The sequence below is a fragment of the Pyrgilauda ruficollis genome, unplaced genomic scaffold (genome assembly GCF_017590135.1).
Source record: "Pyrgilauda ruficollis isolate IOZ18807 unplaced genomic scaffold, ASM1759013v1 scaffold169, whole genome shotgun sequence".
Classification (NCBI taxonomy): domain Eukaryota; kingdom Metazoa; phylum Chordata; class Aves; order Passeriformes; family Passeridae; genus Pyrgilauda; species Pyrgilauda ruficollis.
The window spans coordinates 898,844-921,498 of NW_024515764.1; the positions used below are offsets into that span (position 1 = coordinate 898,844).

At 43.2% G+C, this 22,655-nt stretch overlaps 1 protein-coding gene across 1 annotated transcript in view; it reads left to right on the forward strand.

The window, feature by feature from the left end:
- The window catches only part of PLCH2 (phospholipase C eta 2), a 64,854-nt gene that overhangs the window by 17,806 nt on the left and 24,393 nt on the right, over nucleotides 1-22,655 (forward strand). The window contains exons 2-5 of the mRNA XM_041463651.1: nucleotides 17,840-17,986; nucleotides 18,819-19,062; nucleotides 19,572-19,701; nucleotides 20,704-20,874. Of these exons, the coding sequence (XP_041319585.1) occupies nucleotides 17,840-17,986; nucleotides 18,819-19,062; nucleotides 19,572-19,701; nucleotides 20,704-20,874 (692 nt within the window). The remainder of the gene's footprint in view (nucleotides 1-17,839; nucleotides 17,987-18,818; nucleotides 19,063-19,571; nucleotides 19,702-20,703; nucleotides 20,875-22,655) is intronic.

A 22,655-nucleotide genomic window follows, 5' to 3' on the forward strand; every position in this document is an offset into this window, starting at 1 on the left:
CGTTGATTTAAAGAGTCAGCAGATTGTCTTTGCACAGAGAAATTTCCTGTTTTGGACTAGACATTACTTGGAATAAGAGAATCTTTTAATGTAAAATGCTTTGGTCTCGATGATAGCACAGTCTGTGTTCTCTTTATTTCAAAAAATTTGCATGTGTTGTGAAGGCATTCAAATGTTTCTCTGACGTTTGTTCTGTGACCCTGTTCTAACTGCACAGCAAAAAAATTCCCAGAGAAACAAAACATTTCATTTTATGAAATTGATGTCATACAGTAATTAGGTACTGATTCTCAATCTCTAATAGTCTCAGATGGAAGCACATTTTTCTCCTAAAGAAAGCATAGCCTGGTGAAGCAACAAGTTTTGCTCAATTTGATGGGGTAATTAGTGAATTAGTTGATCATCCTTAGCTGTAATCTTTAAATTTGCTCTGTCTCTTGATAAGTTGTGAGGAATAGGTGGTGTTGAACGGGAGGGTTGTCTCTAGCAGTGAATTGAGCCTAGCCTGCAGTGTGAAGATTTCCTGCCCTGGGATTCCCTAGGGAAGTTGTCTGCCAGGCACTTTCTGGGCCTCAGCACTTGCCCATCTTCTCCCTTCTGATATGAGACGAGATTTATTGATAACCTGCACTTGCCAGCAGGAAATAAGAACAGAAATGAGAGTTACTTTTAGGATAAACCTGGCACATTGTCTGCCAGTGTTCACCCTGATGAGCCTGTGTTGAAGCACAGTGGCTGCAAGAGGAATTACCCAAACTAACGTGGTGTAAATGCAGGAGGCCCCAGAGGCTCCTGCAGTAAGTGCTCCTCAAGTGCTTCTGGATGGGTTGCTCAGGAGATGAGACCTCAGGGGACACAGCTAGTGCTGAAAGCCACTAAGCAAATAGGATAATGTTTTATTGAAAGTAAACTTGAGCCAAGTCCTGGAGCCATTCCTTAGATGGCAATGACCGTGGGATTCATGCCTAAATGAAAACTGCAGAGGGTTGTGTCAGACCTTGCAAAGATCTTGATCTTTCTGCAATAGGGACTGATACCTAAAATGCAAAGATGATGTAGGATGGAAACAGCAGGAGAACCCAGCTGCAGCAGCTGGGAATATGAACGAGAGTCAACATTCCCAGCGTGGAGAGCCTGAGTGGGGTGGGAGGAAGTGACTGTGAGCTTTCCACAGCACCTCGTGTGCTAGAGGGGGTCAGGATGGGGAGGTGCAAGGCAAGAAGGCAACATCAAACAGCACAACCAGACTGGCTTCAGTTCCTGCAGTCGGGGGGGAGAGGATCCAGAGCTGCACTGCCTGATGGACCCGTGTAGGGTCACTGCCTGCAGGGCTCCATGGCAGCTGTGCCCTGCAGTGCCCTGGGTGCTGGGCAGGATGCTGTGATCCTGCCTACCCTGCTCCCCCAGCAAAGATTCCTTTCCTAGAGGGGAAACTAACTTTCCCCAATCCTTTATCATTCCTGTTTAATTGGATTTCAAGCCCTCAATGGAACAAATTGTTTTATCCTGTGTATTTCAGTGGCATGTAGGAGGGGCAAGAACTATTCCTGGTAGGAATTTTTAGGCAGCACCCTCATACCAAGAGGCTGATGTTCTTCTCCAGGATTTAGACAGAACTCAGAGGTCTGTGTCTGTCTTCTGCATTGTGCTTTGGGACACAGACTACAATAATGTGTATTGTTTCCTAGACATATCCCATTAATTCTGCATTAATATTTCCTTGCAAGTTAAAAAGGTGGGAAAATTGTCATCTTTGCCAAGAAAAGGAGTTAGAAAGAAATCCAAAAAGAACAGCTTGACTATTTTTATCAGTAGCTGTAGACTTGCTTTCTAAACTTAAGCAAGTCTGGGAGGATCCCATAACAATGTGTAGGATGCTGAATGGACACAGGGGAGGCATTAACATAAAAAAGAGGTTGGTTTTTTTTCCCTTCTTAGATGAAGTAGCACCTCACTGACATTTGCTGCCTACTGCAATACATCCCGGAGGAATTAAAAGTGAATTATCCTCTGTGCTTCTTTGCTGACATCCACAAGTTTTTCCTTCAGTTCTTTTCCAAAGGAGTAAAGCAAAAGCCATCTGGCAGCAGGGAGGCAAAGAGTTAAGGAACAGTTATCCCAGGTGGCTGAACACTTGAGTTGCAGGGAAAGGCTGGGAACATTCATTGAGCTCCTGCACTGGCTTCTACCTGGCAGCAGCTCCTGCTGCACCCCTGCACAGGGAATAAAGGATGAGCCTGCTCAGAGCACAGGCAGCAGGCATCCCTAGGAGCCCTCGGATGCTGCAGTGAAACCACGGGCAATGCTCTTTTCCTCGTTCTTCACAAGAGTCTTTTGAAAGATCAGGGATGTGCTTATGGTCTTTGCTGCTTCCTCTGGTGTTTTCACTTGAATCTCTCACTGGAATATGGATGATGCAAGCACAATTAAATGCCTCAGTCCTGAAAAAGGTAAGGGGGGGAAATGTTTGTTTTAACCACCTTGCTGAGGGAAATTAGTTTTACTAATTTGTAAAGTGTAGTTTACAAAGCTTCCTTGGACACTTCTGCTATTCAAACTTAAATGCTTTAAACAAATACAGCAGGTTCTTAAGGGAGCTTTTGCTGTACCTTTGCCTCCTACTATCACTAAAGCTTAAATAATAAATGTATCTCTAATGGCTGTTTCCTCCTGCATAAAGTGTGCAACGAAGGAGTGCTCCAGGTATGTTCATGTTCCTTTTCTGCTTGCTTAACTAGCTGCTGTCACCATAAGAAAGGCTTTCTATTTTTAACCTGAGACCTTCTGCTACCCACATTAGAAGAGAGAAAAGAGACTCCAGTACTGTTGTGAGTCAGCTGTATTGTTTTAATTTTTTAAAACAGGTGATTTGCTACTCATTAGATGTAGGTTCTATACACCCATCCAACAAGAAGAGTGCACAGAGTCAGTTGGGGTTGAAGTTCTCCCTGGTGGGATTAAACCAGGGGTGAAGTCAGGGAAGTGCCTCGAGCTGGGAAAACTGTGCTGCAGTGTCCTGCATGCTGGACTTGGAGCTCATCCCTCCTGTAGTGGTGGCTGCTGAAGGAATCTATGAACTCAAGACCAATTGTCAAAAGCCCAGTTTTTATTTTTAAAAGCTTTATTTCCTCATTAATTTACTCAGGAAAAGCCCAGAGAGAGAAACCCTTCCCCTGATGTAAATTAATTGACTCCAGTGCCTGGCAGCTTGTCTGTATGCATTCTGTATTTTATGCCTGTTAGGCTTGTGGAGTTATGCAACAAGTAAAGAAGGTTGTCTTGGGTTCTGTGTGCTCAAAAAGCTGCTCTGGACACTGGTCTCACACCTTGGTGTCTTTGGGAAGGCAGAGCAGTATCCCTCACTCAACTAATCAATGCTTAGTGCCTGTTCCTCAATCCCTTTTGAAGGGAGCACTCCTTAAAGTTCTCTCTCCTTTTCTAAAAATCATTCCTAGAAGAAAACTTTACCAAAGTGGAAAAATGCTTGGCTCTAATTTGGTGTTTGGCTGTCAGAACCAAACCTCGTACCTGTGAGCTCTGGTTTGGTTTTGCCATGTCTTTGTTATTAAAACACCAAAAATAAACTCCAGCAGTGCCATTCACTGAGAAAAGGCCAACAGGTAACTCAGGTGTGGCTGTACCTGTGCAGTCACTCATCACTGCAGCAAACACTGCTCCAGAAACTGAAGAAGGATGTGGATGTGAAAATTACAGCAAATTGACTTTAAAGGGTCCCATTGTAGAGCAGAACTGTAATTAAAAAAGGAAGAGGGTGACCACAGAACATCACATAGGAAAAGCTTCTATTGTACATAGAAATTGCCATTGTTTTTTCCATAGTTTTATGACCATTTTGGAAATTGTTTTGTTTATTGATGAAATTAATATGAAATCCAAGAATACTTCTAGGCTGCAACAGATTTCATGAACCTGAGAAGTATGCAAACAATTCAGGTAAATAATGAGAGAGTCTCCATGTGCATCACAACAACAGACAAATGTTAACCAATTTCCTTGGAGATTTGTTAAGAATGAAGCAGAGATGATGAGGTGCATTTGGGCATTGTCAATATTTATTTAAAAAGCGAAAAAGCAGATTTTATTACTTGGCATAAGAATTTATTTACCTGTACCATATTGCTGGCATAGAGGCTGGAGATTTGGGGGCATGGAAGCTTTAAATGAACAATGTGCTAAATAGGGAGAAACTATTTCCTTTATGCAAGAACTTTTTTTGTTCCAAGGAAAGAAGGTGGTTTTCTTAAATCTTCAGAACGTGTAAATCCTCAAGTTTTGGATTGAGTTGGCTGAATTGGTACATTTATCATAGAACCTTGGAATGGTTTGGGTTGGAAGAGACCTAAAATATTGTTTTGTTTCATCCCTTGCCATGGCAGGGACACCTCCCACTGTCCCAGGCTGCTCCCAGCCCCATCCAGCCTGGCCCTGAGCACTGCCAGGGATCCAGGGGCAGTCACAGCTTCTCTGGGCACCCTGTGCCAGGGCCTCAGAACCCTCACAGGGAACAATTCCATCCCAGTATCCCATCTCACCCTGCCCTCTGGCAGTGGAGAGCCTTAACACGCTTTTAATGATTGCATTTTCTGACAGAAGTGTTTCAGGACTGAAAACCAGAATAGTTTGGTTTTGAAAATATCACGATGGGACACCCTGAGTATTCATGATCCAGTTATTGTTCTCTGAAAATGCACCAGTGTGCATTTGTACTTTAAACAGACAAGGTCCTCAGGGAAGGTGTGATGGAGCAGGAATTGTGACACCCAAAGTCCTTTTGGCTTCTTCTTACTGGGTTCAGCTTCCAACTTGTGAAAGCAGGAATGAGAGAGAGGGGCTCTCACCTGAGGATCTCCCTGGAGATCATCCAGGTAGCAGTTACTCAGGTTGATTCCTTGCTTGCAGGGGACACTGCTGAGGCTGAGATTGAATCTGTGTTTGTGATTGAACCAGCTCAGTGTTTCTGCCAGATGGTGTCCTTCTAAGCCAGGGAGTGGAAACACCTGGAAAAGAAATGGGCTAACTGAAAAGAGCAGAGCTTCATGGGCAGGGCTTCCAGGCACAGGCAGGGGGCTGCATGAAGGTTCTTTTTAAGGGTTCCACTTCTTGCTGTCATCTGTAGCATTAAAAGGAAATGGGATTCTCCTCCCACTTAGATATAAAACCAGCCATGATGCAACTGAAACCAGTAATTCCCCAGTGTATGGAAGCCTCCATATGATGGTCTGTTCAAACATTCATAGTGAGAGGCACCAACATCCTCAAGGCTTTGGTGTTCCATTGACTTGCCACTCCTTTTTTAAGGGGTTCTGTCTGACTGGGGGTTTAGGAGTCATTGCTGATGATCCAAAATACTCCTTGTTCCAAGTAATTCTGAAATGTTCAGCTATCAGTAAAGAAACAACTGATACTGTCAGTGCTATTGGGAGAAGAATGGGGCATGTCCTGAGGGAAGCATCTTGTCTGGGAAAATCCTTCAAGAAGGTGGCAGCTGGCAAACACTTTCCAGTGGAACAGCTCATGAGATGTGGCTGCAGAATTTCAGCCTCCAAACTACTACAGACTCCCAGGAACAGCACTTGGACAGTGTCTTCAATTGATCTCTCTGAGATCAATACTCAGGTGTTCTCTGGTTCTCCAGCATCACTGCTCCTGATTTTGCCTTTTACTGAAGATGTTTCTGCTGATCTAACCCTCAAGTAGAGATGGTTTACAGATGCCTCATCTTCAACTTGATTAAAAAAAAAATAGGGAAACACTGCAAAGAAAATGTCACATTAATGCTAAGTGCACAACTTCAAATTAACTGGTGCCATACGTGCAGATTGCTGATTCATATCCCTTCTGTCCCTGACAATCATTTGTGGGGGAATGTGAATCGAGTCCAGCTAAATGGGAAAGCTTTCCCACTTCAGGGAATTACAGAGGGATAATCAATATTGGCCTGTGCAGGTCTAAAGACATTATGTGGCAGAGAGCAACTAAATTTTCTGGCATGATGTGATCTGCCATGGAGTGACTGTGGACCCGCCAGCACTGAACAAAGTCCAGAACTGCTGTTAAATGTGGCTCTCTGTAAAATATTTTCCTGCAAGCCCATTTTTCCAGTTCAGCCAGCGAGCTGACACTTGCATCAGCCTTCAAATGCCTGCTTATCTTCTGGCTCTAAGCCCTGGGGAAAAATGAATCTGTCAGGATGCTTTGTTTCCAGATGAAGTGGATATTGGAGGCCATAGCAAAAGATAGAAACAGATTTCCTGTAAGAGCCCAGGAGCAATTACTTTACTTCCTGTACATTTACCTGAGCCCTACTGAATCCAGGACCGAATGAAATTGGGCAGTCAGCTGTGAAACTTCAGCCCCTGAGCTTGCTGTGGGCTCCAGCTCAGCACCCTGCACTCTGTGTTGTTTTCTGCTGGCAATCTTCCCCTCTGGAATTGCAGCAGGTGGTTCCTGCTCGAAGGAAACCACAATCATGGTCACCTTTCAAGCTTCCAGAAGGACATGCCGTTGGTTTCTGAGATTTACAGATGCTGGGTTCTGTTGAGTGGTAAGTTTTTGAGAGGTTAAGGAAAATTTAAAGAACAGCCTCATAAGGCTGTCTCTCAGATGTCTCAGAAGCTGAGAAAAGCACTGAATGGAGACAGAGACTGAGTTATTCCTAGAGCCATTGCAGCTCCTCTTTTTCCCATCTTTCATGAAACTGGTCTATATTTGAAGAAATAGGGAGTCTGTCACATATTTCAAAATGTACATGGCACAAAAGGAAGGTCTGGAGCAGTTCTCAATTTATACAGATAGAATACATTAAAATTCATCCCAAATACAGAAGTAAAAGTTGTGAGTCAAAATCACTTTGTGGCGATGCATTTCAGTATCAGGTGTCTTTTCTGAACGTCTTTCAACCTGTCTTGCATTCCCGTGCCCATTTTGCCTTGGATTCTTGAGTTCTTAGAGGGATTTCCTAGAAGGAATAATCACATTGATGGATTGCTTTTGTCCCAACCTGCCTTAATCTCCCTCTGTGTGTTTATGCCCCATGGCCCTGAACAGATGGTCAAGCACTGAAAGACCTTTAAATGTAAAGGGTTTATGATCTTACTTCAATTAAGTGTGTAGGGACATTTTCTTACACGAGTTGGTGGTTGGAGACAAGGTGACCTTAGAGCACCATTTATAGTCTTAAAACCTTCATTTTATGCTGACATTTTTCTACAACTGACAAAATTTGTTTGTCACAGCTTTGCAAGGAAAAGACTTCAGCAGCTCAAATCACAAAGCCTGTTCTCACTTAATTAAAATAATTGCATCATTTTTTTCCAGATGAGCCCAAGAGAACTAAACATCATGGCAGGAGGCAGAGTAATTGTCATTAAATTAGTGCTGTTGTTGCTAATGGGTCCCCGTTCCACAAACACTCCTTCAAGTGAACAAAGTAATTTAAGGGATTTCACAACTGGTTCATTTTACTAATGGGACTTTCCAAACAGTTTTGGGGATCCCTGGGAACGTTCCTGGCTGTGGTTGCCTGAAGAGCTGTCCCAGAGTTTGCCCACTGTGAATTCCAGCATGGAAAGGAGCACCAGGAAAATGTGATGTTACAGCCTCTCCCAGTGGAGTCAGTGCCTTGCCAGTGGATGGATGCTGAGCACAGGTGGATTTCAGACAAGCTAAATAACTTGCTGAATATACTCTGAGCCAGTGCACAAATGTTTCACTTGGAGGCCTGGTGGGTGAGGCACAGGGGCCTTGGAATAACCTGAATTCCACTGATCTGGGCAAGATGTGCAGTGTTAATCTCGAGGGGGATTACTGTGCTTAGAGGTGCAGTCCAGATGGTTGGGCAGGCTCTGCCTGTGCCCATGGCAGAGGATGGAGCTGGGCTAGAATTAGGGAAAAGGCAGCTTATGCACAGTTGGGATAAGGTTGTGGCCCCAGAGCAGGTGCTCTGGCCTTTCTGAGCCAAAACCATCTGAAAGTGATTGATTTAGTCAATTCTTAATAGAACTAATACACAAGTTTTTAGTTGAAAGACAAAAATAGAAGATGTAACTGTGAATGTCTTTTTTCCCACCAGCATCTGCTCCCCAAATCCCTCTTCTTGGGAAGAGCCCACCCTAAAAAACAGTGGGCAGCTGTTGCATGCAGACACAGCTGTGAAAAAACAGAATGCATTGGAAACACAAAGGCAAAGGACTCCAGCAGAGAGAAGAGAAACTGCAGCTGAGCTGGCTGGTCTGGCTGCTTTAGCCCTCTTGGAAGCAGCATTTCTGGGGGAAAGGGAAGAAGTATAAATCACATATTTAAAAGTAGTGAATGAGCATCATTCACCTTTGGTTCATCAAGTCCAGTCATCTCCTGCTGCTTGAGTTTGTGCCCATGCAGGCGGGGTTTTGAACCTTTACCATAACTGAGAGTATTCCTGACTTGCATTTAGTGATGTGCACTTCTGTGAGATGTTTTTGCTTTTGATATTTCAGAAACATCTTTGCATTTAGTGCTTCGGAAGGTGGTAACAGGCTGGCTAACTCCTATGAAGATCTTGGGCTGGGGTAGCTAAGATGTAGATGTAAATGGAGTTTCTGCAGTTTTTACTGCAGTTTTCACAGTTCTTTTGACTGGGGTTTAGAGCTGAAAGTGCAACAGGGAGGGTAAAAAAATGTGAGAGAGAGATGTGCCAGAAGGCACTGATATCTTCTGTTTCCTCCTTGTATTTTATGATTGTGTTGTTGGTTGGCAATAATTAATTTTCTTGTGATTCTACAGCCATTAGAAGCAAGATTTCCCTGGGTGGGAAGTGGAAAATGGGAATACTTGTATCAAAGTTCTGCTGTGTATCACTCATAGCTGCCCATGAGCAGCTCAGTGTTTCAGAATCAGCCTCTTGTGACGAGGTCAGTTTGTTAATCTGGTAAACTGGGTCTGTAGTGTGTCCATGCAAAGGTAAAGGGAGTGCTTGGCTGGGAAGTCACAGGTCTAATCCTGGTGGAATTGCAGGTCAAATACATTGCCTGCTCTGTAACATTTAATGTCTTTGGCAGTCAGGATATTGAAATTTCTAGTTTTGCTTTTTCTACTTTGAGGTCTGCAGCTGTTTCCCTATGTATTACATAACTGTTCACACTTTTTCCATCCCTCAGCAGTCAAGTGAATCCCTCCATCCTGAAGGATTGCATTAATGATAAACCCATTTGTCTCAGGAGGATCTCCATCCTGTTCCCTTTTCTCCATCTTCCAAACCATATGTGTGTTGTGCTCCTGTGTCTTCCTCAAGATGTTCTTTCTGTGGGATGGAGTCTGGCTCCTCTGGCACTCTCCAAGTGACTTTCTTCCTCTGCAAGACTTTGACATTCCAGCATTGTTCAAGCCTTCTGAGTTCCATTTTTAGCTAAGCCACAGGCCAGCCTGGAGACTCAGACAATGTTGGTTTTAAAATCTATTTCGTGGCATGAAAAGCCTTTGTTACACTCAGACAAGAATAAGTTCCTGAAGTGCTGTGGAAAGAAGACTTTAATCTCCGAGTTGGGTCAGGTGAGCAAGATTGCTCTGAGGATGTCGAGAGAGGCAAGAATAGAAACCCATTTCAGTAGGCTTAGATCCTAAGTCCTCAGCTCAGTGTGCTTAAGAGTTGGGAGAGGGATTGTGTCCAGTTTAACCCTTTGTTATTCCCAGTTGCTTTTCCACACTATTATCCAGTATAATAAATGGAGGAACCTTCTAAAAGATTTTATTTTTCTCTGTTTCCATGAGGATTTTCTTAGGAGGCCTGAAGGGGTGTATGGACAGTCAACTGAAATAATTTAAATTAACTTCTCTGTGTGCTCTTAGGATTAAAAATCTAACTTTAACTTGAATATTGTAATAGTTCTTTTCCAGTGCTGTAAATCATTGGCATTTCTCTCTACTCAAATAAAACCAAATCCATATTTGAAGCCCTGCATTTGCAGAATTCTAATTATGAACCATGAAACCAATATCTTGAGCAATGCTGCAATGGGAGTTACATTTCCCTCTTCTCTTCCCTTCCTCTTGTCCCCAGGTTGATAACACAAAAATGGTGAATGCAGGATCTAGGATGTCCTGGCAGAACTGATATTTGAATTTTGAAGGGAATACCTTTAGCATTCTGTGCCAGCCACTGGTTTTGTTGCATGCACATCCTGGAAAACTGCAAGGAAACCTGATTAGTACTGCAAGAGGGGAAAAAAAGGAGCTAAACAGCTGCAATACTTTTGGTTTATGCAGAAGTTTGCCTTTACTCTGTCTCCTTGTAATTGAGAGCCTCAAAGTTCTCTCTCCTTCCCTGTGAGGTACAGCAGTGACATCCTCAGCATTTAAGGTGTATATCTAAAGACATTACACAAAGATGTTTATGGGTTTATTTGAGGAATTCAAATAAGAAGCAGGTGATAGAGAAGGCAATGAAACTCAGAGGTCCCAGCTCTCATCCTGGCCCAGGCTTCACGTGAAGAAAGGATTAGGATCTTTAGAACAAAGTTTCCCTTGTTCTTCCCTTCAGGGCAGAGTTTTCTGTGGGATGCATATATCCTTGTGAGCATTTTACAGGAGAATTTGCTCTTTCCCTGATGACAGTTTGCAGTCATCTCACTAAATTGCTCTTGAAAGATGCCTTAGGAGGGTGGAAGGCTGTGGTTGAAATGTTTGAATAAATAGTGGCAAGAGTGTACATAGGATCACTGCTTCCCGTGGTGCAGACCCAGTTTGGTTCTAGTTTGGAATTAATCTGTGGTTAAACTCTGAGTCAAGCCCAGTATAAGAACTCTGGGCATCGGTGGTGAAATAAACAACTTGTAATTGAGAGTGAATCATCTCCAGAATTAACTACTCCAAAGCTTTTTTCAAACTGTGAAAGGAAGAGTAGGAAGCACTTAATGAATGTGTTTTTAAATGGGCAATTTGTGTTTAGCTCATCAGGGTAGAAGCATATGAGGCTCCTTGTACAGATCACAGATGGCAAGAGAGATTGTCTATTGTACTTAAAACTTAATGTAGCTTGAGTGGTTGTGATAACCTCCGTGACAGATTTCTGTATTTGGAGTTCAATGGGTGCATTTCAAACGGAACGAGGTAGTGACTTAGTGCTTTTTAAAAATTCATCCTCACCTGCTTGTATCTGCCAGTCCTGGAGCCCCCTCAGTGCTCCTGGTTCTGTTACAGCAGCTCTGGGCACAGGAGCTGCCTGGTTGTGCCCTGAGCAAGATCTTCTGTGGCTGTGCCAGCTTGCAAAGACATCCCTAAACAGAGTGTGAGATGGAAGGTACCGGGGAAGAAGGAGAAGAAGGAAGAGGAGGAGGAGAAGAAGATGAAGAAGAGAAGCAGAAGAAGAATGCACTTATTTGAAACCTTTTTTTTTTCTCAGCTGTAATGTGTCACCTAAATCCTTTGACTGGATAGGGCAGGAGCACAGCTTTAGGATTAGTGCCTGTGATGGATTTAGGATTTGAAGCAAACATGTGTTGCTGTGTTTCCATCGTGTCTAGTTTTTGCTGCCTAGAGAGAAATGTTCTTTCTTTTATCAGAAATGCCCATTAAAATAGTGAGGAGAACCTTCAGAGAAGAGAAGAAGACTGGCACAATGATATTTTGAGGAGCTTTATGAGAAGAAAATGTGATTATTCTTTTTTTTCCAGCCCTGGAAAGAGACTGGAGAGCTTATGAACCTGGGCAGATCCACAGTGAAAGGCAAGGGGGGCTCAGGAGGGCAGAGAGGGGAATGGATTGTGCTGCTAACTGTGCATTATTTACTGCAGGGGATGTTGTTGGTTGGTTTTGAAGAGCAGGTAGAGCCCCTGAAAGAGTGGGACCTGCAAATCTGTTTGTAACCAAAGAAAGGAAAGGATTTTCTCCTTGTGGGAATCGCCATCAGGAGGAGGAAGTGGTGGAGGAGCCAACAACTATAAATTGCCGTAATGTCTTGATGATGCCAAGCAGTTGGGAAAGTACCAAAGGAAAAAGAAAATCAGCAGGAGGAAAAGAATATCATCAGGAGGCCTTGCTGTCCAGAAATGGTTTCATCTACCTGCCAAATTGCCTCATGCTCCATCATGTGTCTTCTTTAAAATCTTGAACTGAAGCCCACCCAATCCTCCAAAGTAGTCACAGGTACATCACAATAAAAAGGATTTATTTTTTTTTTAATGCTCTAAATCTGGATTGTGAAAGAGGCTTAATTTAGCTAAGAAACTTTTCTGAAACAACCTGAAAACTACCACTGGATTTTGGAAATCAATGGCTATTTTCTATTTTTCTGATAATATTTTTATTCTGCTACATGGAGAATGTGCACTACAGAATTTTGATACCTCCTAAGGCCATCAGTGCTTGTTTCCAGTCCAGCTCAGATATGGATATCTCAAAATCTCCCTTGCTTCAAAATAAGTTCTCAGTGGCCCGTCTGGCTGAAGACTTTTTCTGGGTTGGTGGCAGCATCGTTGCCTCTCCGAGATGGAAAATCGGCCACTTTGGTAAGATGCTGAAGCCCTGCATTCAGCGAAATGGTGACACCTTTACATCTTTCATGTTGAAACCTTAGTTAGTGGCACCTTTGTGTAGCAGCAGCGTGGGGAGCAGAAGAGAAGGAAGGAGGAGGCAGCCCTGGGCTAATATTCCATTTTGTGGTTGGTAATGCAGTTCTTTTTGTCTTCAGCAAGCCCCCACTTAACATTTCATGATTGATTTGTGTTCTTTGGGACAAGCTAGAGCAAAGTTGTACATTTTGACACTTGCTGACCCTTTTAAATATTCTGTTGCATAGACTCTGTCTCCTTCTCCTTACCCACAGCACGACAGTTTTGCTATCTGCCAGTGCTGTACACCTCCTAACTCTTTAATTTTATTTGTAGTTTAGAGTTTTTAAAATGAGCATTTGGAAGTATCTCTGCTGTCTTGATCCACACCAGGTCACTGGACTGTTTAGAGGCTGTTTTCTGAATACAGATACACAAAACTCTCAAGCTTCACTGGCTCTGTGAGGAGGATCCCCTTTGGGTGCTCACAGCAGCCTTTCTTTTAAATAGCTAATAAACCCAGCAAACCTAATTAGAGATAGCCAGAGAAAACAGATGTTCTGGTAAAAGCACTTTAATAACAATCTTCTTGGGCCACTTCTGCATGGCCAGTGAGGAAATCTGCAGCCTGACCAGAACCACCCGTTCCTTGGAGCACTTTTTTGTCCTATTTGTCTGTCAGCTTCATCAATCAAAGATTTTTTTTTAGCAAGAAAGTTGGACACATAGATAGCTTAGCAAGTACTGGGAATTTTTTTAGAGGAGAAACACCATCCTACTCTGCCTCTGCATTTCCCTGGATGCAGGTGGCTGATGGAGGGATGGAGAGCTGGCAGCTTGACCTCAAATCAAGCCCCTAATTTCCACAGGATTAATAACATCTCTTCTCCCATTAACACCTCATTTATTAGGAGTGGTATGCTTTAAGGATGGGTTCAATCTTCCATCATCTCTTGCACACAGTAAACACTGTCCCAACCATTGCTGGCAGAATTAGAGAGAAATGTTATTTTCCAAAGACACTTTCAGATATTTTGGGCCAATGAGCAGAACAGTAGAAGTCCTGGACTTCAGTGAAGCTCGAGCCACTGAGAGCCAACAAGGGGGACAAAGCTGTGCTAGGAATGAGATGGTTGGTTTAAAAGGTGAGAGGGACCTGTTCATTAGGCTGGAGGGATGCAAAATGAAACAAATGGAGATTAATGAGTTTGGATGTGATCTGGTTTTTAACTGGATCCAGTGTAGCGATGTGAGTGAGCCTGGTGTACCTGGGCCAGGAACACCTCAGCCAGTTCTTAGGCAGGACTGGCAAAATATCTTCTGGACTGTTCAGCTGGACAGAATTCCCAACACACTCTGCTGATATATTATGAATTTGGATATATTACATATTTTTTATCATTATATTGATACATTGATTTTTAAAAAGATTTTATTCCCCCTGTCTAGAAAGAAAGTGATATTCCTGGGACATATTTTTTGGATATATTGGATATATTTGGACATATTTTTTATCATTATATTGATATATTGATTTTTTAAAAGATTTTATTCCCCCTGTCTAGAAAGAAAGTGATATTCCTGGCAGGAATAGTTGGAGCCAGCCAGCTCCTTGGTTTATGTATTGATGAGCCACTTATAGCTGTGAAACCATTTCCAGTGAGACTTTAAAGAAATGGGGCAGTCACTATGTCTTCAATGGATTGGCAGTGCTGAATGTGTGACAAGTGTGGGAGTCCTCTGTTTGTGTGTGGGAAAGCTGTTTTGGTTTGGTGATATTTTAAGGGGATATTTTCTTGCCCTTCTGGTGCACGTGTACTGGGGGGTTTCTCTGGGCTCACAAACATCTTCTGGAGAGAAGTAAGCTGCTGGAATCTGTTCTCCTCTCCTGATGTTGTTTGGGAGGGTGGTTGGTGTGGGGCACACAACTGGGATTCATCCCTGCAGGATCTGTTCTTGGGGCAGAACTCAGCAGAGGGGTTTGATGCTCCCTGCTCGCTGTCCCTGGGGCAAAGGTGTGTGACACAGCCTGGGGCTGCCTGGAGCCCAGGGATGGGAATCTTTTGACAAAGCTGGTCCATGTACAAAAATACTCAATGACTCAATCTCCTGACTTCTTTTCATCCCCACATGCTAAAATACTCCCACTCCTTCACATATTTATATCAATCTCAGAGACTCCTAAAAGACAATAACGCTACTGAACCATAAATAATTAATTTGTAGACACTAGAACATCTTTCTAACAATAGGAATTATATTAGTCTCCTTTTACCCCATTTTTTCAGGACAAATTGTAGGGTTTATGGTTTGTTTAGTTTTGCTATTTATTGTTACTTTAACACTTTGTGTAGTAAATATAAATGTTATTAAGAAGCATGACAAATCACTGTGAGTCTTTTTGCTGCATCAGTCAGGTGTGGAACTGGCTGTTCCATGTTTCTATTCCCTGCTCTGCTCTGACAGTGCTCTGTGCTGCAGTATACAGAGATCCATCTTCTCGCCACAATTTTTTTGTTCAGATGCAAATTGAGGCAACTCATTAGATCAGAAGAGAGCTGAACATAAGCTGAATTCTGAAAAAAAAAAGGGACTAATGAAGTGAAAAACAGAAAAGCTGTAATTCAGCCTTAATTGAAGATAGTTAAGAGCCATTTCTTCAAAAACCTGATTCATTGCAAGACTTGGGGGATTTTTATCTGAAGTATAGGAATGAATCCTTAAAGAAGGAATGTGAACAATGGCAAGGAGAAGCAGTTCTACTTCTCAGCAGTGTGCCCTTTTCACTTACATGCTGTGAAAGACTTCAGAAAGAAACCATATCATTTTCTGTTTGATATAAGTACCACTAGGATTTCTTTTTTCTGCTTTTTTTTTTTTTTCCTCTCTTCCAGTCTCTGTAGTGCTCTAAACTTTCAGTCCCACGAGGGAGGGTGTGAGTGCCACACACAGGGACAGGTGTGGAGGTGTCCCTGCTCCATGTCCTGGCCCTTGCCTGGTGCCCCCAGCATTCCCTCTGCATTCCCTTTGGAGTTTTCCTTCCCACTGCATTGCCAGGATCCACAAAAGCTGCTGCTCTCTCACAGGGAAGGAGGGATTTCTTGTGCCCTCCTTTCCCCGTGTCACCAGCCCCAAAAGATGGCAACACTGAGATATTGGGGCTGTCATGGGTCACCCAAGCTCAGTCCAGATGAGCTGGAACTGCTGCAGGCAGCTGTGAGGGGCTCAGGGTGGCTTTGGGGGAGAAATCCTGCAACAAAATAAACAGCAGCACTGAAAAAGCAATCCAAGGATGCTTATTAAAATTTTAACAGCAGAGAACATGTTCCTGCTTCATGCAAAAGCAAAGTAAATGTGTGCTGCAGAAAGTGTGGTTTTATTTTGGTACTTCTTCATTATGTTCTGCTTTGTAACAGGTGTGATCTTTGATACTTTTCCCATTTCTGATTTCTTCCAAAAAGATTATTTACTTGCTATAATTCCCAAAGAGGAAGTTGGAAATTTAATGTGATTTGAAGTGTGTGTGATTAGTGTTCAGAGAAGTTCTTTTATTAGCTATTTTGACCAAATTTTTTTTTTCAAAAACCCTATGAGCCTTGTGAAATTAAAATAAGTTCAAGCTTCCCATAATTATTATTTCAGTAAATCTGAGAAATATTTATCTTCTTCTGAATCAGAATGAAAGCAGATATTGAAAAGATTGAGTGTCTGGGAGAGGGTTGGGCTGAGTTTGGCTCTGATGTTGCTGTGGATGTTTCTGGCACAGCTCTTGCCTTTATGGTGATACCTGCTGAATATTGATTTTCTCCAAAGGCAACTGTGACTGAGGACAAGGGTCCAGCTTTAAGAAGTAAAATGTTACACAAGGGATTATCTTGCTCTCAATTCTACACCTTCTCTCCATGAATATTTTATTAACATGGACAATGAACTCTACAGAATCGTGCCTTCAAATTAAAATTTTCTTGTACCATAGAGGCCTGCTTTCAAATGAATCTATTTTGCTGAACCTTTTCCAGAGTCAATTAATTGACTTTATCTGAACATGAGCTCTAAAGCACAGGGACATCAAAGTTTTTTCCCCATTTCTTTTTACTTACCTTGCTTTTGCTTTTGCCTGAGAGATGGACTTGAATCACCCCAAAGAGTTGTGGTGGTGTTGATGCATTTTGGAACACACAGAATCAGTGTTTTCATTTACACACTCCTTCATCTTTAATCTTGATGGCAGAAGATTGATAAAAGAAAGCTGACCTCAGAATCTCCTTGCATTTATTTCTGAATTAGAATGTGTATTGCATGAATTAATTTTCATTCCTCAATCCAGAATCTCAGTAGCAATTTTCACTTCTCATCTCTAGGGCTGAAAAAAAAAATGCTGAACACAGTAATAGTTTTAATTTTACTTAAACAGATCAGGCAGAAAGTCAGAGGAAAATCAGGTCACAGGCTCTGCTCTGTCATCAGGGGAAATAAATGGGAGACTTGGCAGAAAATGTGAGTCTGCATTTATTCCTGGGACAGAGCCAGCCACTCACACAGTTGGATTGAAGCTGTTGAGCTTAGTCCTTGCAGCAGCTGGATTTCAGAAGGTCCCAACCTGGCTCCCAGGGGCTTCCAGTGCCAGAGCCCTGGTCTGGCAGCAGCTCCCCAGGAAAGAGCAGGATCCCTGCAGAGGCAGAGCAGAGCCTTGGAGGGAGCTTCTCCCAGCACTCATGGCTTTTAAGGCTGCTCTGTCCGGGATTCTGCCAAACCCACGGGAATGGAACAGGTCCTGAGGCCCAGAGGCAAAGTACAACACAGGTGAGAGGCTTCCTGCTAGGAAAATGTGGGTTTGGGGGATTTTGGAGATGAAGAGTTTGTGAGGTTCTTGCTGAGCAAATCTATAGGATCAGTGACTTAATCCATAGAAGCAGTGGGACCTTGCTGGCCAAGGATTCCAGTTTCCAGGTGAAATTTCATCCTGTGTCCAGCACAACATTTACATGTTGTAGGAGCTCAGATTTGAGATGGTCTTGAGAAAGGCACATACCTTGTGCTAGTTCCAACATATGATCACTTCTTATAAATCAATATGGGAATGAAAACTTTCACATTTACAGGTTAAGCCCACAGTCACCAAGAATCTTTCTGACTTTTTGATCTTACCACCTGACCTCTTATCCCAGACACTACAGGAACCCTTGTCCTTTGACTTGAACTGTTCATTTGGCAGCTTGATGTGTTTTCATCCTGTAAAGGCAACTCCAAAGGGAGCAAGGTCTGGCTCACTGCTCTCTCTTCCTTCCTCTCCTCAGTGGAAAGATGTATGAGCTCCATGCAGGCTGGCACCCAGATGATCAAACTCCGAGGAGGCTCCAAGGGGCTGGTCCGCTTCTACTACTTGGATGACCACAGGTCCTGCATTCGCTGGAGACCCTCTCGGAAGAATGAGAAAGCCAAAAGTGAGTGTCAGCCACAGAACCTCCCCCCTGACCCCTCCTGGGGCCTTGTCCTCTTGTAAACAAAGGAGAATGAAGGGCCTGGCTCAATGAGAGGTGGTGTGCTGCAGCGTGGGGTTTAGATAGTGGATGGTGTCACCTATTTCCCAATGAGCATCTCCTGTGGAAAAGCTGCTTGGGTAAGCATTCAGGGAAAGCAGTCAAGTCCACACACACCACACTCACCACAGCTAGCTCAGCCAAGAGAGGCAGAAGGGCCTTTTGTATGATAAATTCCAGCAAAGGTTTACTCCAGCACGCTGAAGGGAAATCAGGGACAAAATACATGAGCATTTGCTGTGCACAGACTTAACTATGGGGTCAGTGACCAATAACCTGAGGGTACAGGGGTGGTGCAAAGGGCAGCAACCTCTAGAGGCAATGAGGGATGAATAATTGGGGTGGGCAGGGTCAGCAGGCCAATGGGGGAAGCAATCTACATTAGATTGGCAATAGTGCTGCAGGGCACCATGGGGAAGCCCTCTCTTTCAGCCTAGGTGGGGAAAACTCTACCTTCTTCCAAGGCAAGGCCCTGGGGATTTCTCTGAAGGGTTCAAAGGATTCCACAGTGTTGTACTTGACTTTAAAGGGCAGTAAGTGATTTTATGATGGGTAGTTTATGAAGCTGAAGTTGCTGCAGTTGGCCATGCAGGTTGTAGGGTGTAGGGTGCTGTAAATGAGTTGGGAGCAACCCCTGTGTGAACTGGGGCCTGCAGTGTGAGGTTTGAGCTCTGCCTCTCTGGGATTTCCAGCCCGGGGCATGCTCACAGCCATTACTGCACCTGTGTCCCTGCAGTTTCCATCGACTCCATCCAGGAGGTGTGTGAGGGGAAGCAGTCGGAGATCTTCCAGCGCTACGCCGATGGCAGCTTCGACCCCAACTGCTGCTTCAGCATCTACTACGGGGACCACATGGAGTCCCTGGACCTGGTGTCCTCCAGTGCTGAGGAAGCACGGACCTGGATCACAGGGCTGAAGTACCTGATGGCAGGCATCAGTGACGAGGACAGCCTCTCCAAACGCCAAAGGACCAGAGACCAATATCCTTGCTGTGCTGCCTGGGAGCTTTCCCAGCAGTGAGAGCTCTGGAGAAGCTCAGGATTCCTTACAGTGTTTGCTTTGCTAAAAATGAGCACTAGGCTCAGAGCTTCAGAGCAGTTCCCACTGTATTCCTTGTTTCCAGAGACAGAGTTCCTGAAGAGGATTGTTCTGGAGATGGAGATGAGTGACTGCAGTGGACTGAAAAACACACAGGCACATTCTTCAGTCTCACTCCCATCCATTTAATTTGGTGATGTAACACTGAGATTCACTCAGAAAGTGCCCTTTTTTCTTCTGTGTTGTCAGATAGGCACAGAGCACATGTGGCATGTTGAGCACAGCAAGCCTAGAAGCTGTTACTGAACTAACATGAGGAGAGTTAGATATTAGCTTGACCTTTCATTCCCAGTCTCATTTGCAGTGTTTCCTAATGTGAAAAGAATAATATATCCATGATGTTCAGTGATACCCTTCAATATTCCGTGCTGTTCCTTAACTCCTGTTCAATGTGGTTGAAGCAGACATTTGATGAGGCAGATAAAAATGGGGATGGAAGTCTGAGTATTAGTGAAGTGCTCCAGCTCATGCACAAACTTAATGTGAACCTACCCAGACAGAAAGTCAAGCAAATGTTTAAGGTAAGATTTTTTTTCCCTGAAAAAACAAGGATTTAACACAAAATCCAGTAGAAGAGATTTCAAATACTTCAGCAACTGGTTTGTTTCCACTCTACTGAGAGATACTACACAGTCCATTTGGTAAATTGGAAAGAGCTCCAGAAACGCATCACAGATAAATTGTTATGCACAGAAAAAGGCAACACACCAGGTACATTCTGGTGTTACATAACATGAAAACACACAGTTCCAAGATTGCTCTTTTGCTACACCTTTTTGATCAGAAACCCAGTCATGTTTCCTCCCCCAGTTATGTTCTCTCTAACAAATATTATCAAATAAAGTATCCAATATCCTCTGATAGCTGGTACTAATAAAATACCCAGCATGCATACTTTTGTATCTGTCAGATTTTTGCGGTGCTGAGAGCTGTTTGTTTGACATTGCGTTCTGCTGACCTTGGCCCAATTTAGTGAGCAACAATAGAGATGTGCAGCTTTTGTTATCACAAAGTCCCTGCAGGGACCAGCAAGCCTTTATGTGAAATCCCTGATGATTTTTTTCTTTACTTGCAAAATTAGTATTCTTCCAGATCTTATTAGTTTATGGCCATGGATTTAATAGATATCCTCTTAAATCCTGGATATAAAATTAATTTCAAGATGACTTGGGCTCCGATGATCTTCTGAAGATGTGAGTGGGTAATTCTGCCAGACACACGCATATTGTTGGAGGGGAACTTGCCTTCACTTGATTGCCATAGACAGAAGAAATCCTTCAGCAGGGTTCCCTGTGGAACAATTAAAACCTTCAAAGTGGTTTTTGGCATGGAGGTATCCATGGGAGAGGTTCAGAGCTGTGCAGAGGATTCCTGTGGCCAGGCTGATAGATCAGTCAGTTCTAGCAGCCACGTCACTCAGCTTCAACCTGCATTTGATTCCAGTGCTTCACTCTCATGCGGGGCTTTGTTTGTTTAAAATTGGTGCAGGCAGTTGGGTTGTGACTGGTTGTTGTGTGCTGCAGGAGGCTGACACAGATGACAACCAGGGCATGCTGGACTTTGAGGAGTTCTGTGCCTTCTACAAGATGATGTCGACGCGGCGCGATCTGTACCTGCTGATGCTCACCTACAGCAACCACAAGGACTACCTGGACACAGATGACCTGAAACGCTTCTTGGAGACTGAACAGAAGGTAGGCCCAAGCCAGGAGCAGAATTCCAGCTGCATGCCTTCCTGCTTGCCACTGGGAATGAATTCTCTTTTGAAAGGGATGGGGACTTTGATGCTGTGCATGTGGAAAAGAGACAGATGTCTCTTGCTTTTCATCCAGGACTATTTCTTGAATCTTCTTGCTCTCACTACCTTTTTTTTTTTCTTATAGGCTCTTTTAGTGTGCCCCTAAATATGATCTCTAGAATTGCTTTCTTTTTTCATGTGTTCCCCTTGAACAATCCCATCAGCATCTGTCTGTTCCCAGCATTCAGTGCCTTGCAGCAGAGCTGGTGTTCCTGCTCTGCTTGTGACCTAGTGCACAGCCCATGATGAAACTCTGAATTACTTTGTCACTCCATCTCAGTGTGTAAACTGGAAGATTATCTTTCAAAGAGCAGTTGAGAGGATGATTAATGTATAGGAGAGTTTTTGAAACACATTGTAGTACCTAAGGAATTTTCTGAGTGATTTAAGTCCAGTGCTGCAGGAACAACTCCTTTGACTTATCTTTGCCCTTTTCCTCTCATGGTCTCCTCTGAAGCTTCATGCCTGTAAGTCATAAATGTCCATGATTTTCAGTCATTGTCCATAAAAGGAATGAATAAAAAATCCACCTCTCTGGCAGTTATCTTCTTAGATAAGTGGGGTGTGTTTCCATTTCATTGGTCAATTGATCCTCCAGATGCTGAGGGAAAAATGAACACTCACCACAGGACAGAAATCCACTCTGCTAATTATTGACATGGCCAAATCCTGCCTGGGGGGCTTCTCTCCCTTGCCACCCTTTCTCATACAACATGGATAGGGAAATCAACTTTACTCCATTCCAGGAAAACCTGGTGTTCCAGAACTTCATCTTTCGAACCTAGTATCATCAATGTTCAAATCCAGAGTTAGAGGTTTTGGTCTTCTTCTTTTACTTTTATTTATTAGGTTTTAAATTACCCCCAGAAAAGGCATTGATCTTGTAGCAGATGTGATGGTGGTTTCATTTTTCCCCAGGCAAAGATTTTGTGTTGTCACTTTATTGCACTCTGATGACGAGGGCTGTGTTTTCATGTACAGCATATAATAGCAAGGATTTGCTGGTCCACTCAGGACAGGAATGTTAAATAATATCAGGATAATAGAGAATACATCAACAGTTATTAGCAGGAGTATTAATTGTGCTAAAATTAAGTTATTAAAACACTTCATTATGTAAAAAAAGTTACAGCTCAACATTAATATCCCTAGTTTCATAAATGACAACATTTACAGACACACATTTCCCTTTGTACTCTTTTCTTTTTCAGTTGAGAATGCAGAGCAACCTTGAAGTTAGCAGATTTCCTGAGAACATTATGTCCCGTTTCTCTGTTTCCCTGCTACTAACAGATTTTTCTGTCTGCTGCATAAAGATGAGACATTTTCTTGTTTTATTTTAAAATAAAAAAACCCTTTGATAATGCAAACTAATCCTCTAATCCTACAAGAGAAGAAATCCCATTGGTTTGTGGCAAAGCTCGTTCTGTTTGGACGCTCTGTGGTGCCTAACAACAGATCTGACCTACAAAGCAGAACTCTGTCATCAGGCAGCTGCCAATAGCACAGAAACTTTTCACAGAGAGCTCCCCTTCTGATCTGCCCTGACACTGATTGACAGCAGTGAGAATCCCTCTGGGGAACTGGAAATCCTGAGTCCCACTGTGGATAATCTGCCCAGTTGTTGGACTGGAGGTGGAGAGAGCTCAGAGAAGCCGTGATTAATAGTTAACACTG